Source organism: Nylanderia fulva, unplaced genomic scaffold (genome assembly GCF_048542155.1).
Source record: "Nylanderia fulva isolate GAGA-0341 unplaced genomic scaffold, ASM4854215v1 Scaffold5, whole genome shotgun sequence".
NCBI lineage: Eukaryota > Metazoa > Arthropoda > Insecta > Hymenoptera > Formicidae > Nylanderia > Nylanderia fulva.
In genome coordinates, this window is record NW_028190587.1 from 1,221,810 (window position 1) to 1,238,426 (window position 16,617).

Consider the following 16,617-nt stretch of genomic DNA (forward strand, 5'->3'; position numbering starts at 1 on the left):
TTAATCTACCGCAGACTCCCTCGAGAGAGATATATATATATCCCCTCCTTCTCTCTCTCCCTCTCTTTCTCATCTCTTATTCCGCGTCCCGTGTATATCTCATTCTCCTCTCTTGCACATCCTTCTCTCTGTCTCGGGTAAGTAATATAATCACAACATCGGCGGGGTGGCGTCGTTATTTACAGGCACTCCATTTGCGGTGGTGAACGTCGGCCAACGAGGTCGATCGTGGCGACGATATTGACTCCAACCACGATTAGGGGATAGCCTATATATATATATATGCGCGAGAGTCGTCGGGGTTACACGCTCCCTTAATGCGCCTCGGGGTTTAGATCTCGCTTCTAATGCGATTCGGAAGCGATATCGTTCGTGCCTTTACAAGAGGAAAGTATAATTGATAATAAAGAAATATAAATAAAAAAGAAGTCATTCGCATCTTTCCGTTCTCGCAGGCATACAGATGCCGATTTAATCGTTAATCGATTTCTTAGAACTTATCTAAGACGAAAATATGCTAGCTGTCAAACTTAGCGCGAGAAGTTGCAAAAATCGGTCCTTAATTCGCGGGATAGAAAGCTTTAAGCCACCGGAAGAAGGACGATATCATCGTTCGTGCCTTTACAAGAGGAAAGTATAATTGATAATAAAGAAATATAAATAAAAAAGAAGTCATTCGCTTTCCGTTCTCGCAGGCATACAGATGCCGATTTAATCGTTAATCGATTTCTTAGAACTTATCTAAGAGAAAATATGCTAGCTGTCAAACTTAGCGCGAGAAGTTGCAAAAATCGGTCCCTTAATTCGCGGGATAGAAAGCTTTAAGCCACCGGAAGAGGACGATATATCGTTCGTGCCTTTACAAGAGGAAAGTATAATTGATAATAAAGAAATATAAATAAAAAAGAAGTCATTCGCTTTCCGTTCTCGCAGGCATACCGATGCCGATTTAATCGTTAATCGATTTCTTAGAACTTATCTAAGAGAAAATATGCTAGCTGTCAAACTTAGCGCGAGAAGTTGGAAAAATCGGCCCTTAATTCGCGGGATAGAAAGCTTTAAGCCTACCGGAAGAAGGACGATATTATCGTTCGTGCCTTTACAAGAGGAAAGTATAATTGATAATAAAGAAATATAAATAAAAAAGAAGTCATTCGCTTTCCGTTCTCGCAGGCATACAAATGCCGATTTAATCGTTAATCGATTTCTTAGAACTTATCTAAGACGAAAATATGCTAGCTGTCAAACTTAGCGCGAGAAGTTACAAAAATCGGCCCTTAATTCGCGGGATAGAAAGCTTTAAGCCACCGGAAGAGGACGATATCATCGAGCTCATCCCGATTGAGTCGTTCATCCAAACAATCTCTGATCTGTGGTAGCCTCGCGGCGAAGAGGACAGTTCCTTTGTCGCTTCGCTGGGATCGATGGGAGCGACCACCATCGACACGTACTCGGCAATTAAGCAATTAAAACGTCGCGCTCGACTATCTCCCGATCCATCGACGATTTCGATGGACGATAATAATCGATGAATATCATCTCGACGTGCTCGATTCGAGCGCATTAGAAGCGCTAAAGTATCACGAAACTAGACTCGATCTATCTGTATATACGATATATGTCGCGACATCGCCTGTAGCAGCTGATAGATCTCCCTCTCCGTAATCGTTAAATAATAAATCGAAATATCTCTCGTTTTTACGGTGGACGTAGATAATCCCATCGCGACTATAATCCCGTAGACTTGAATTATATAAACGCTCGGACGCGCGCAACATAATATGCAACGGTATATAATACGTACTACTGTAATTCAATGTTCGTGATGTCGCTAGGACGGGAGGGAAAGAGGCGGTCGATATCACGACGGATGTCGCTCCTCGAAGCGCGATAGGCTGTACGATTCGTCGGCTCGAATCGCGGAGGGTACGATCTTAATTCTAGTAATCTTCGCGTCAGAGCTGCTTCCGATATACCGCTGATGCTGGATGCGAGAGGATCCCCGATAGACGTAAGAGGCCGATCTAAGCGAGTGCACCGAATAATAACACACGGGAGCGAGAGGGAGCAGAAGAGGTGCGCGCCCCGTTGCGCTTGTAAGACACCCGGTAGGGGCGAGAGATGCAGAGAGAGAGAGAGAGAGAGAGAGAAAGAAACGAGGAGGAGGAGGAGAGATTCGATAATTACTACCGGGAGTCGTGGAGGCGGCCCGCGGAATCCTCCTCCCGCAACGAGCGCAAACGCGCAATTATTCCCCATCGCCATCCGACGCCGGGATCTCCGATTCCGCGTTCCCTGTTCCGATACAACGTTATACAACCGCGCGCGCGCGCGGATGCCGCCCCGAAGAGGCTCCCGGTGTTCGATCGTAATGCGCGCCCCCGATATTATCTCCCTCGCTCGCTCTCGGATTTCCCGTGCGCGTGTCGACGCGAAAATGAAAAATCGCGTCAAAGCGAGCGAAAAGCTCGTTCTTTTTATTTTTTTTTTTTGCCTCGTGTTTATAGAATATACTTATTGTGTATTGGTATTATTATTTTATACATCTACCTGCAGTCGTTTGCTCTCCTGTTGTGAATAAGCTCTGAAAATTATTTACGTATTTAAAAAAATTAAATATAAAAAAATAAAGAAAAAAAAATAAGAAATTTAAAATTACAAATAAGAAATAAAAACATTTTAATTACGCTTCTCTATTGGGAAAAATCATGCCTGCAACTGAACAAACCCTCCCTCTCGTGAAAAATTAAAATGAGACTTTACTTTGACAGGGAACTTTGAAATATTTCTCTCATAGATCTTAAATTTTTCTTAGAAGGTAAAAATAGAGAGAATAGATTTATAGTCAGTCTTAAGATATTAGATATGAGATAAGAAATCGATCGCGTGTATGTACACAAATAATACAGATATGTGCCACGCGAAGATTGAGATCTCCTACGCTGATTCTTCGCTGAATATACATATATCTGATTGTAATAAACACGGTTTCTGGCGAGTGCGTCTTTTGATCCCTGCTAGATATGAGCATACAATGGCGCATGTATATGCGCAAACGTTGTTGGACTGTCGTGACGCGGGATCATAAAGAACGGACTCGTTCCGTCACCTTTACAAGACACGTACATATAACGTAATTTTATTTTACAAAATGCGCGTCCCTTTCATCTTTTCGCACTATCCTTCTTTCATCCGCGCGTCTCATACACGGCACAATTTCATTTCTTCTTTTTACGACAACCTTGCGCGTATTTCTGGCGGCGAAACTGTGGGAAGCTGCGTTGTCTCTCTGTGTCGTCTTTAAACGTCATGGACGGACGAACGTGGTCGTGATGGGCGTGGTAGCCCGGCATCCAGAGGGTCGCAGCAACGCATCGAGCGTGCGTTTATTTACGCACGTGTACACGCAGGCGCACGCGAATCGGAGTCGCCGATAATGGAACTCGATTAGAGAATTGAATTTTTAATCGTTCATACTTTTGCCCTACAATATTCGATAGTCTAGAAAAAAAGTATTAGCTCTCAAATAAATGTTAAGTATTCCTATGTTAGCTATGGTAACTAATATTTTTTTAATGGAGAAATGAAGAATTAAATCAAGACATGTGTATTTAACTAAGAGCAGATAATTCACGAAAACGTTTCATGGCACATTAGATATCGAAAGAAAAATATATATAATCGCCGTTTTCACGAGACAAAGTACTACAAAAACCTTAAGAAAATCCCAAGATTTGCCGCCTTTTTAATCCTTGCTACTTCAGATCATCGCGACAGTCCAACAAGTCCCTAATCAATCGTAATTGTCAAAATTGAATGAATAATCAGGAACCACAAATAAAAGGTTCAAATTTGAAATAAAAATCGATCAAAGACATCTTGCTTGCGACACAAAAAGAAAGAAAAAAATATTGTAATTTTATACTGACTCACCGAAGATAAATTTCCTCGCCTTGCAGAATCGCCGCGATGTGTCTTATCTGCAACAAAGAAGAGAACATGATTTAAACACAATTTTTTTATCTTGTCCAAAGAGAAAGAGACTGTTTCTCACACAACAATATAAAACGGTTACGATGGTGCCAATAACAGATAAACGCGATATTGTGTCGGACAAAGCTATAGTGGCCGAAAAATCCTCCACGCGACGGCGCGCGAGGATCAAGATCGTTGTCGGATAAACGTCTTGACGGGTCGTAAAGGCCCACGTTATACCTGCGGGCCCACCTCCAGCTGGGTTGGGCGCGATCAGTGTTGTCGGACAACAGTGTATGTATATGCATTGTGCATGCATCGACATCGACAGCGACGCACAGGTGTCACGCGACACGTCTTATGTCTGTACAAATGTTACTGTGCCATCGGGGATGTCGAAAAATGCATTATAGTTTATACCAACATCCATTAGCCATTGTCTCGAAATTATGCCGCCGTGCATAAAAATATGTATACGCGTTTTATGTAACGGAACATTCCTAGTATATTATTTTAAAAGCATCGTATGTAGATACATAATGCAATTTTATTTATAATAGTATTTTTTATTAGAATTTTTTGTACTGTATTTTCATTAAAATAAAATATCCTTTTAATGAAAAATATCCTCCAAGTTTCATTTTTTCAATTTGCCTGGAATTTGAGAATAAAATAAAAACTTAATTTTTACCTCCCTCTTTAGAAAAGGGTAATTCCTCAGGGAGAGTTATAAGAGAATATATTTATATAAGAAATCCCTCTTAATTTTCGACAAAGAATCATTTAAAATTTTTCACACTTATTTAAATACACCTTATATATAATTTATATAATATATTCATATGTGTTAGCATGTTGTGGGCTTTCTTTATAAAATTTTTATAACAAATAGTAAATGTTGTTATAAAATATGAAATAATTCGATGAATACAAGATTCGATATTTTTATAAAAAAGATATTATATAACACAACCTATCACTTACTACTATTTTCTTCGTCGACTATCTTTACTACGTATTATATGTTATCTCGACATGAATTCATTCAATTTTACTCGAGTAAATTTATCTGTCCGTTCGCGAGCGGTATAACACGAGCTCGACGATCATCGCCGCATTCCGCTACAGCTCGAGACACGTCGAGTTCGACTATCGATGACGTGACAAAATCTCGATGAGGCGCGCGCGTGTTCTCGAAATTTAAAAGAGTCCGACCACCCTGCGGCGCTCAACGACATCGCGCACCTCCGTGGTGTCAGTCGTATAAGTAATGACAATACGATGACTGGACGGCCGCTAAACACCTGCATTCACCGCGTTATCTCGCGGATCCCGCTGTTAGGATCAGGTTTTCGCTATCGTTATCCCTTTCTCCCCTGCGCGTGGTCCATATATGCTTGAACCCCCGGAGCGCTTTGGGTGGTCCCCATCGCCGATAATCTTGACGCGATTCTTGACGCCTCTCGCGCGTCGTTTTCCATCATCACGAATGGCTCTTAAATGCCAATCGATCGCCCGCGTCATTTCCCTACATAAAGTTTCTCTCTATTATACGTAGCCGAGTGATATCTAGCGGTGGATTTACGATTCCTTTTTCTCGCGCGGATTGCTTTCCATTAAATGATCGCGTGAACGTCCGGCAAGACGAGAAGTAGAGCCACGTAGATGGATTGACGTAACTTCCCGAGGCCCGTTGAATATTTATCGCTCGTACGCCTTGTTTGTACGCCGTTCCGCCTCGCTTGAATTTAAATACCCTTTCGTATACATATATCTCCGCTCGTGCGTTTTCCGTCTTCGCGAGCGACGATTCTTTAAGCTCGCGCTATATTATTTATAGAAACGAGAGACGAGATGAGTTCTCTCGTAAAAAGGAAAAATCGCGCGAAAGCGCAAAGCGTATTTCCAAAAGTCATCGCGTCAACGTCATCTCTTTGCTGCTATGTATAGAAGACGAGCGAATCGATCTTGTTTCTCCATGAACAGATTCGAAAGCATACATTATTATTATAATTTTTATATTTTTATTTATTAAAATTTTCTTTAAAAATTGATTATTCATGTGAAGATGCTAGAATAAATTTCTTTAAAAAATACGTAAATATATATACATATATTTTACCTCTCATGTAATAAGAAAATGTGTGCAATAAACTCACAAAATATCTGTTCCATCACTTGATACATTATACTACCGCTCGCGCCTACACTATATATTATACAAAGCAACGCTACTCCTCGAGCAAACTGTTATCAAGGATCCTTTCTCGTTCACCCCGCATGATTGACATTAATTACCGGAACACAATCGGCGACTTATCTGATCCCCAGCTTGATTCTCGATGGCGAGATAGGACGCCCGAGAGAGTTCGCCGGGACGCGAAAACCAGGGACGGAGTCGGGAGAAGTCGCTCGCTTCTCAAAGGGGAAATCTCTCTCTCTCTCTCTTCCTCTTCCCTCCGTCGTCGGTCATCACCGCAAGGCGAGTTAGAGTGGCCGAGAGCGGCCCGCGAAACCTCGTCGAAGACGTTCGTCGAAGGGGATACCCGAGAGAGGCGAAGCGAGAGAGCCGGGGAGAGACGGAGAGAGTACATACACGCAAAACGGAGTTTCTTCTCCCGTGGGAAGGCGTGGTTGGTAGACGCGCGACGTCCATTTGTCTCGGGCGCCTCCCGCACCAGGAACGCCCTTGCATCCCACGGGCATCGATCACGTCTTCCTCTTACCGGGCGCATCGCATCGCGCCGCATCTCTCTCTCTCTCCCTCTATGTACATTTTACCCGTACATGCTCGCCTACACATATACCACCCTTGCACGACAACGTGCGCGAGCAACCCCTCCGTGCGATGGCAACGGCGTCGCCAACTTTTCAAAATAAAATTTCGGAGCACAACGCAGGAACAAGATTATATAATATTTCAGGGGCTGCATTAGACCGGGTATAGTACGCCAAAAAAAAGTTTGAAACTCGCAATAATATTAATGCAGATAATACCGATATTCTATATATACATATATATGTGTGTGTGTGTGTAGACGTTGGAGATGTATCGTTATGTCAGATTCACTGACCGCTCAACGTTGCTTTGTTCTACTCGTGGCTGACTACGCTCGAACTTTTTCCCCACTTTCCTCTCTAAAGTTCCTCTCTTTTACAAAAATCCGGTTTCCTAAGACGTAATAAAGTTATCGCGATAATAATACACGCGCCACATCTCTTGGCGAAGACGTATAGAAAGTTATGGGGTTTATACAATGTGATTAAAAAATTTAATGACGCGCCGTTCCGGTCGATCACGACTGCGAGATTCTCGATCGATCGGAACGACGAGCTGTTAAACGATCTTTTTTTTTCTTACTGTGCTACGATTTATAAGAGGAACGCAAACTTTCACGAAAAATATAGAATTCTTATAATGGGGCGATATAATGATAAGTATATGAATGTGCGAAGCAATTAACGCATTTTCCTTCAAATCTATGTAGTCGCTCAAATTATGTCTCTTATATTGTGCAACGTCATTCTATAAAGCAATTTCTTTTTAAAGACATTTATTGAGCCTAAGTATTTCATATTGTTCTTACAATGTTTCACTGTTGAGATTATCGGATTATCGCGATTTGAAATCGTTAGCGTGTAATAAGTTGATTGTCTTTCACAACCGATTGCTCGAAGCTTGTCCTTTTGTTATTCTGTTGCAGCCGGTAAGTGTACACGATGCATCCTTTGCCGAGGCAAACGTGGATCGTGGAGCGTTGATCGCAGGATGGCTATCTGGTTACGCGCATGGCAACTTCCAAGTAAGATTACGTCTACTGCTATATGTAAATGTTGCACCGTAAAAAAATTCTAGAGAAACAGGCGGGATTTGCTGAGATTGCTAATTCGCGGGTTGCGTGGAAATCTTTCATTTCTCACAGGTGTTATATCCATAATTTCCTATCTTTTAAAAAAATAATATTAATCTTGTCATTTTCTTTACCTTATAAAAATCATAAAATTGCATTTTTCAATTTTTCGCGAAACGTAAACATTGAGTGAGTGCATAAAGACATATCAAAGCTATAAATATTCACGTGAAAATTTGCAGAATCTTTGCCGCGATGTCACGTTTTCGTTTCAGTTTCATAGCGAATAATATTGTTATTTTAAAGAAATTCTACGAAAGCGCCGATAATTCCTGATATTCTTACATTTTAATATTTAATTCCAATTTTTCACAAACAATATATTTATTAATCAATTAAAAAAATGTATGTGAATGTAAAAATGAAAAAGATTTACCAGACCAGTTTCCGTCAGAGTTTCGAAGTAAGATCATTTTTTATTCAATTCCGATTCAGTTGCAAAATTGAAAAAATATAATTTCGATATATTTAATATTTCGATATATTTAACAAAGAATAAAAAAAACCTTTGATGAAATATTTTGTTCTACCGAAACTTCTACTCAATATATTTAGATTTTTATTCAGAGAGCAACGCTACACTATTTACATCATTAATATTAATATCAATATTTCGCGATCGAGACTTTGGCGCTGAAAGGACACTTTTCAATCACCATTTTGTTCCGGGCGCGCGAAGAGAGAGAGATTTACATTTTTTTATTAGAAAGATTTTATTCCGTTTTGCACGATAACATTCCATTTTTGCCGAATCTACATTTCTCATATAACTGAATGTAAATTTTCGGCAAGAGGCGAAATAAGTAAATTCCATTCTCAGATTCTGTTTTTCGCGGCCCGGCTTTACGAAAGCCCTCTCGGGATACGAGCGACGCTATCGCAGTTCCTTAATTTTTGGTAAGCGGGTGACGGTAATTAACGGGTTGCTTCGTAACGCATGCCTACACGAGCAAAATATATGCGTCTCTCATCCACTCTCCTTCCTCGTTGCACGCGCGCGAGAAATGCATATACCGGTAACGCGCGGCGAGGCGAGGTGTTGCATATGCATGCCGTCGATCGATATGAATGCATCGTTGCATGCTAAACGGCTGCGGGCCTATCTGATCTGCCATTTTCCTTTCGGCCGCGAAAGGCATCCGCGCGCGGTTGCATCGCGGCGGCGGCGGCGCCGATGCGGAAACTCTGCGTGTGAATCTCCGATTATCGTCTGATCCGCCACTTATTAAGCCTCTTACCGTACAATGTGCCGTGGATCATGTTTGGCTTTGCATCAATTCTAGTTCTCGCCAGAATCGCTCTCGGATCGCGCGATAAATCTCGTGTATCTGACTGAAGAATAGCGCGCGGAGATGAGATATGAAAAAAAAATCGCATCACCTCTAAACAGGCTTAGATTGTTGGGCGGTTCTGCTTGGGCGCGAAAGCGATTTTATCTCGGAAATTTTGTGGTTCCCCAACATTTATCTCGCGTGGGAGGATAATTTTCTTTTTTTTTTTCTTTTTCATTTCATTTTTTTCACACTTTCATCTTTTTTTTTTTTTTGAACTTTAGCGGAGAGAACTTTCAACAGGTATTATAATTCCCGGCAATCTTGATGATACATCGACCGGAACTTGTATTAGTAAATGCATCTGCGCACACACACGTATACGTATAGGTCCGTAACAACATTTACCTTCGGCTGCGATAACAATGGGATCGGCTCATCGACAGTAACGCGATTACGAAAATTCGTTTCGATGAAGAATGGATTCGTTGGACGATATCTGTAATAAACCACAGAGTTGTCGATGATAGACGTATCGCTGCGATCGATAATTGAGACGCTAGACCGACTCTCCAACCATACACCGGGCTTTTATCCAAGGGGTATATCTTGTACAATTATAGAAGGCATGCTACTTTATGGTCGAGGATATCTATCTAAAGGATCGATACCTAATTAGGTCGACCCTCGCGAGGATATGACGGCCGTGCACTTTCGCGTATCGCGTCTAATTATCGCAGAAATTGACCGGCGCTATTGACACGTACAAAGATCTGCTGTCTGATCGGGGAAAAAAGGGTTTTGTAGAAGCTGCTTCGCGCGTTCGCTCTATTAGTCGCTAACAAAATGCTTAGATATATACGTATGTTGTGCAATTTTTTTACGTACAAGGTAAACTGCCCGCACTTTCTGATCTTTTAAGTGCAGCAAGAATGCAGTTATTCTTATTTATTTATGAAAGCAGTATATAAAATGAAATTTGCAAGTAAATAGAACTAGACAGTATAATAAAATTATTTATTTAAAAATTCTATTTCTTCAGTCTATCGTCGGCGTTGGCGACCCTCTAATTTATTACTAATTATTAATTTCGAAACGTTAAATTAGCGTTATTTATCTAATTGATGATTGATATTCTAATTTCAAGGAAAATGAATAAAATTAAAATATATCGACAGATCAGAAAGTGAGTAAATACCTCGAAAGATCCCGAAAGCTCATTCATGTGTTCCCACGTGTAGAGAACGCGAGAGTAATTTTTTAATTGTTGCGCGGCTTTTCTACCGCGCGTTTAATAACACCTTGGCGTCCGGGTTGCCTATTACGACGAGTGCAAGACTACCTTGTTTTTGGCCCGAAGGAGCCAAATCTCTGTCTCTCTCTCTCTCTCTCTTTCTCTCGGACCGACTCGAAACGTTCGGACAGCGCTCGATTTTTTAAGTGACGAGGGTACTCGGTCATATATCTCCCTCATAGGTCCGCGAAAGTTTCGACGTTTGCACGGCCCACGAAATTACACGTTACGAAGAGCACGGGGTGCAGCGATGCTTTTCATCATTACTGAATCTGCGTTCTCCTTCTGCCGATCGTGCGTGTAGTTTGACGGCGAAACTTCCACAGAGAAGAAAGGAAGAGAGAAAGAGAGAGAGAGAGAGAATCGCGGTATCGTCCAAATAGTCCATTAAAAGTCAACATTTCATCCTCGATATAATCCTCAATATCTCCTCTCTCTCGCGTATACATGTAACTGTCGATGTGAGTCGGAACTAAATCAACGTAGATGACATTAATGGATAGTATAAAGTTCTCTCTTCTCTTCTCTTCTCTCTCTCTCCGTACTTGTATTTGAATACCCGATACTTCTCATATATATCGTTCCCTCTCCATATATTATCAATCATCGCGTTAGCTCGCGTGAACCTTAAAAGCCACGAGAGTTCAAGGAGGACGGCCTCGAGAGAGAAGCCGTGGCTGGCTTGTCGCGCTAACGACTGGTAATATTCCTCGCCGTCTCTCTCTCTCTCTCTCTCGTATCCCACCGTCATCTTTACATCTCGCGCATTTCCATACAAGAGTGAGGCCATTTGAATATTCCCCCTGCGCTCACCCCCGCGCGACGACCCGCACGTTTCTCTCGCTCGAAAGCGGACGGCCGCGTATTCGCTCCGGCGAATTACATAGCCGACACGTCGAAGCGTGGCGATCTGATATCGACCTCTCGTCTCGACGTAACGGGACGATGATGCGCGGGGGAGGCGGTCGAGGAAGGCGATGACTGGCGAAAATGTATTAAGATCTATCGCAAAGGTGAATCTTCCCCCGCGAACGATCGACTCCCTCTTCCGCTTGTCGCGCGACCGCGATTATGGACGACGTGAATTAGTTTTATTTTTATTTTTTATCGGAGAGACTCGTATGCGACTTTAAACTATGGTACGCTGAAAAAAAAATTCAGAAGAATTCTATTCGAAAATCAATCACAAGAGATTTGTTGCATTAAAAGGAGTTCTGGTCGATTCAACCAATAATTCTGTTTCATCCATTTTCGAACTGAATTTCGATTATGGGCGATGTGATGTTGCGTGAATTAGTTTTATTTTTATTTTTTATCGGAGAGACTCGTATGCGACTTTAAACTATGGTACGCTGAAAAAAAAATTCAGAAGAATTCTATTCGAAAATCAATCACAAGATATTGTTGCATTAAAAGGAGTTCTGGTCGATTCAACCAATAATTCTGTTTCATCCATTTTCGAACTGAATTTTTGTTAATGCGACACAAATTTTTTTCCAGTGTACGAACCGCGAAAAAAAGCGCGTCCGTTAAAATAATTCCATCCATCGAAATTTTCTCTTTGTAATTGATTCCGATCGACTGACGCGCAATCCGTTCCTCGCACCCTTTCTGTTAATTCTCTGGCGTTTTGCCTTTCCTCTTCTACTATACTCTCGCTGCGCGAGATGGACCGGTCGAGATAACGCCGCGAGCCTAGTAACTGCAGTAATTGTCGGTGATTAGAGGAGTCATAATTACCGGGCCACATATAACGTTACCGAGTCCATTCATTCTCCCCGTTTTGTTCTTCGTTCAAAGCACGCTACTCTCTCTCCTATTCTCCTTTAGATACATCCCGATACGTCGTCGATCCGACCACACCATTTTTATCCACTTTTTCTCTCTATATTTTCCTCTTTTTTTCGCAATATTCCGACACACACAGATAGAGAAAACTATTTTTCAAGCTATCCGACAAAAAAGATATACACTCGCGTGTTACGACATATATTCACGAAATATGAATAAAAACTTTAGTTGAAATTCTGTACACATTTTCTTCCGATTCCAACCTTGATTCCTTTGATGTCGCGATTGTATCGCTAATGATAATCCGGGTACATCCAGGAGTTCCCCTTCGGCGTCGCTCTTTAGCCAGATTATAAAACCACGACATACAATATACCCCTGATGAGTTTTCTCTCCTCGTCTCTCACGTTGTACGTCGAGTTTCTCTCCGAAGAAGACGAACGTCGAACGAATCGAAGCGGGTTATTTTTTGCCGGCCTTCTTTCGAAAGCTCGACAACACAGACGACGACGACGATGACGACAAGCGTACTCGCGCGTAGACGTCGCCGCGCTGATGACAGGCCAAAGGTAATAATTATTACAGTGCGCGAATCGCAATTACAGAGCAGGCGCCGGTTGGCGAGTATACGAGGAGTCGTCGCTCGCTGCGAAACGCCGATGCATCCGACGCATGCAACCAGAATGCGGCATGCACTTACATACATACGAGGAAGAAAAGTACCACTTTGTTTTTGAACACGAGCGATTATAGGCGAGGGAAATTATAACAAAAATATTTAATGTATTTTTCGGTAAAAAAAACGCGTGTGTCCTTGTATAACAGCGTTAATGCAGATGACAGATGTCAATTTTATGAAGTTCAATGATGTCAACCTCAATCGCTCTGTAATTCATATTATTCGATACTTGATATCCCCCCTTTTTTTAGTCGTTCATTATTTTCGCGCTTTTATATATACGCGTGAGAAAATATATTCTATACATATAACCCTATTCTGTATATTTCTAAATACATTCTGTCGTTTAAAGTCGCGCATATGAGTCTCTTTCCGATTCAATTAAAAATTAATATAACAATAACTGTTTCAATATTATATAACTAAAATAAAAAAATTGTTTATGCAGATAATTACACATGATTCGCTTACGGATAATGGTTAATAGATATCATTATTATCTCATTACATCGATATTGTTTTATCTTCTTTATCGCGAGATAGCGATACTATTATATACGTTTCGGATCGATGCTCACGTTGGGCATCGTATGCACACTCGAATCAACAATTGACGCGCAAATGTATTGTAAACATATATAATAACGCATATTGTGCATCAATATTTACAATGTGCGCGAGGCAGCCAATTTACCACAACTTCATAATGAGCGTCGGTAAGATGCTGCGTTCTGATAACGACAGCTGCGCGTCTACTTTATTGCATTATAATTAGGGTAGAACTCGCCGAGCATAAAATTCCGACCACTTGATCGCGACGCTGATACTCGCAGTCTAATTTCTTGCTCTCTTTCTTCCTTGTGCTGCATTTTCGCGACACAATTATTAGAATTCTCGTAAAAACGAAGAGTATCTCATTTAAACTCGTGAGTATATCTCATGATGATAACGATAATTGTTTTCTGCATTTGCCAAGAAACATTATTGTAATAAAATGCAAATTATTCAAAATAATCGTTTAAATAGTGCATGCGTGTTTTGCACATTTAAATAAAATATTATTCGAACATTGTATGTTTCTTATATATAAATAATAAATATAGCAAATATTTAAAGTCTTGAAACTTGCATATTGATCACATTTTTTTATTTTACTTCGAGAAAATATTCAAATTCATTATTTGAAATCTCTATACCTAAGAATAATGTATATTAAAATATTTAACTTAAAATATTCCTTTGAATTCGTAAAATTACAGCCAAGTATTTCAAAATAAAATTCTAATTAACATAGGTATAACAAAACGAATAACTTTATCAACGTGCATGTTTTTCTCTCAATCGAGGACAGCATTTATTCACTTCCGTAATTAAATGCGCTATCACTCCGAGAAGATCGCTTTGCGCGTTGCACCTTATAAAGTTCGACATATTTACCCTTTTTCCTCGCAAACGACACGAGAGTCAACCGGAAATGAAGCGCAGCATCCCCGGGCGTCGCGGGATCCCGCTGGGAGAGCACTTCCTAATCTGATGTCGAGCGTGTAAAGCGCGACGTAAGCTCCAACCAGCGGACACGCCCGCTAATTGTATGAATTATGTATGCGGTGTGTTCGAGAGGCTCTTTTGCGCCAACACGCGCCGGGAGGATCGCGTCTGGCTCGTCGATGTCTGCTTTTTCGCCGCATAACGATCGTCGCAGACGTGTCCCGAGACGATATAAGTCGCGCGCGCGTGGACCGCGCCGTGTTCCCGACACAGGGCTGGGATCCGGCGAAAAAGGAATAAAAAAAAAAAAAAAAGGGCGAAACGACGAGGGAATAACCGACGGCGTTCGACCGGCCCGCGTTTTACGAGCCCGCGCTTCCGCCCGGGCGCCCCGGCGTTATTAAGATTAACAGACGGCCGTTTCGGATGGGACTTCGATGGGATCGCAGTCGAGGAAGTCGGCGCTCCGTCACCCGTCCGTGTACTGGGTGTATCTAAATAAGTGCGAAAAGTTTTAGATGATTCTTTGTCGAAATTTAAGGAGGGTTTCTTATATAAACTCTTATATCCCTTTCTGAGGAATTATATACACTTTTCTAAAGAGGTAAAAATTTTTTTTTTTTTTTTTTTTTTCAAATTTCATACAAATTTAAAAATAAAATTGCTGGATATTTTTCATTAATAAAAAGGATGTTTCTTAATTTTTTTTTAATTCCTCAAGGAGGGATATAAGAGTATATGTTTATATATAAGAGACCCCCTTTGATTTTCGACAAAGAATCATCTCCTAAAATTTGTCGCACTTATTTAGATACACCCTGTATAGGGATCATCCGTCGTGCAAAAACGAGGGAAACGTAGGAGAAAACTCTGCTCTTCTCGGAAATGTATGTATATATATGTACGACTGTCGCTTACAGGAGCGCTGTAGCGTACACGCATCGCGATAAACCGGCGCTGTGAATAATCGACATCGAGAATAATCGATACATCCCTTTTTTCCGCCGGGACGTTTACGAGAATTCTATATAATATACCTCTCGTACAACATACGCTGTTATTACTTCGACATTATTAGTAGCCGATGATTGATATAACTTTCATTTTATATAAAATCTCGTCGTACCTAGACAAGCTATAAAGCTCGCCCACCGAGTTCGATCGAGACAGCAGGTGTAGCGTGATCCTGGATCACCTTACACGTTTAGCAGACAGTTCGCCGCGATTATCGAGATGACAAATAAAGGATCTCGCGAGGGCGCGCGATACTTCATCGGCGATCGATCGCACACGTGGTAAAAGGGGATATAGCGGAGAAGAAGAGGGCCATGTATAACGAGCGTGATTATGGAGTCCGAGATATCGAGGTTCATCCGGGCATTATCGTTTTCGCCGTCTCTCGTGGGACGAGGAGAGCCCGACGATATATTCGCTCGCCGATTGTGATTGAAACAGGATTGACTTTTACGACGGGATGATCGCGAATGGATCGCCTGCGGTTGGCAATCTTCGCCAGGTAGCAGTTTCTCAGAAAACTATGTGAAATACCTACGCCGAGCCTTGTGTCATCCGCGTTACGTAATAATCGAACACGCGAGCGAGGAGAGATTTCACGAAGATCGCGTTCACGCAAACAATAATCCGTCGAGGGGTGAAGGATACAATAATGTCAAAAAACCTCGAAAATTTACAAGGATATAGACTTGCGAGAAAAAACTGCTATTTTTCCACGTTCACGTCAGCTATTTCGCTTGAATAATTTTATAATTTAATTATTTAATATTTAATTATATTATATTTAATTTATAATTTTGTAATTTAATAATTAATAAAAAAAGGATTGTCCTTTATTCAAATCGAATAAAAAAAATTATAAAAATCAATTCGTACAGAATAATTTCGTTCAAATATTACGAAACATGAGCAATAATTTCTTCGCGCAGTTTTGAATATATTTATCCATATTCGCACGTATTATAGCTCCGAGATTGCCCTTTCCACATATATAACTCGGCAATTACCGCGAGCTCGCGCGCGCTACGACATAATGACGAGCTTCGCCCGGACACCCGCTATTGGGCCGCGAATAAATACCATAATAATGCGACTAATGGTGCGTTATGAATTACAAGCCGGATAATGAATAAAATATACGTGCGCACGCGCGTATCGCGCTCTCGTCCTACTCATTACGCGTTACAGTTGGAA

The 16,617-nt window shown here is 41.2% G+C and overlaps 2 protein-coding genes across 9 annotated transcripts in view; one reads left to right on the top strand and one right to left on the bottom strand.

The window, feature by feature from the left end:
* Window positions 1–16,617, bottom strand: part of LOC114941998 (uncharacterized) — a 190,324-nt gene that overhangs the window by 60,473 nt on the left and 113,234 nt on the right. For all 8 annotated transcript variants that reach the window (XM_029317235.2, XM_085487049.1, XM_029317238.2 and 5 more), the window contains one exon: window positions 3,934–3,980. The gene's annotated coding sequence lies outside the window, so the exon portion shown is untranslated. The remainder of the gene's footprint in view (window positions 1–3,933; window positions 3,981–16,617) is intronic.
* Window positions 1–16,617, top strand: part of Sp1 (transcription factor Sp8) — an 85,078-nt gene that overhangs the window by 22,286 nt on the left and 46,175 nt on the right. Inside the window, exon 3 of the mRNA XM_085487083.1 lies at window positions 7,680–7,778. Within this exon, the coding sequence (XP_085343209.1) occupies window positions 7,680–7,778 (99 nt within the window). The remainder of the gene's footprint in view (window positions 1–7,679; window positions 7,779–16,617) is intronic.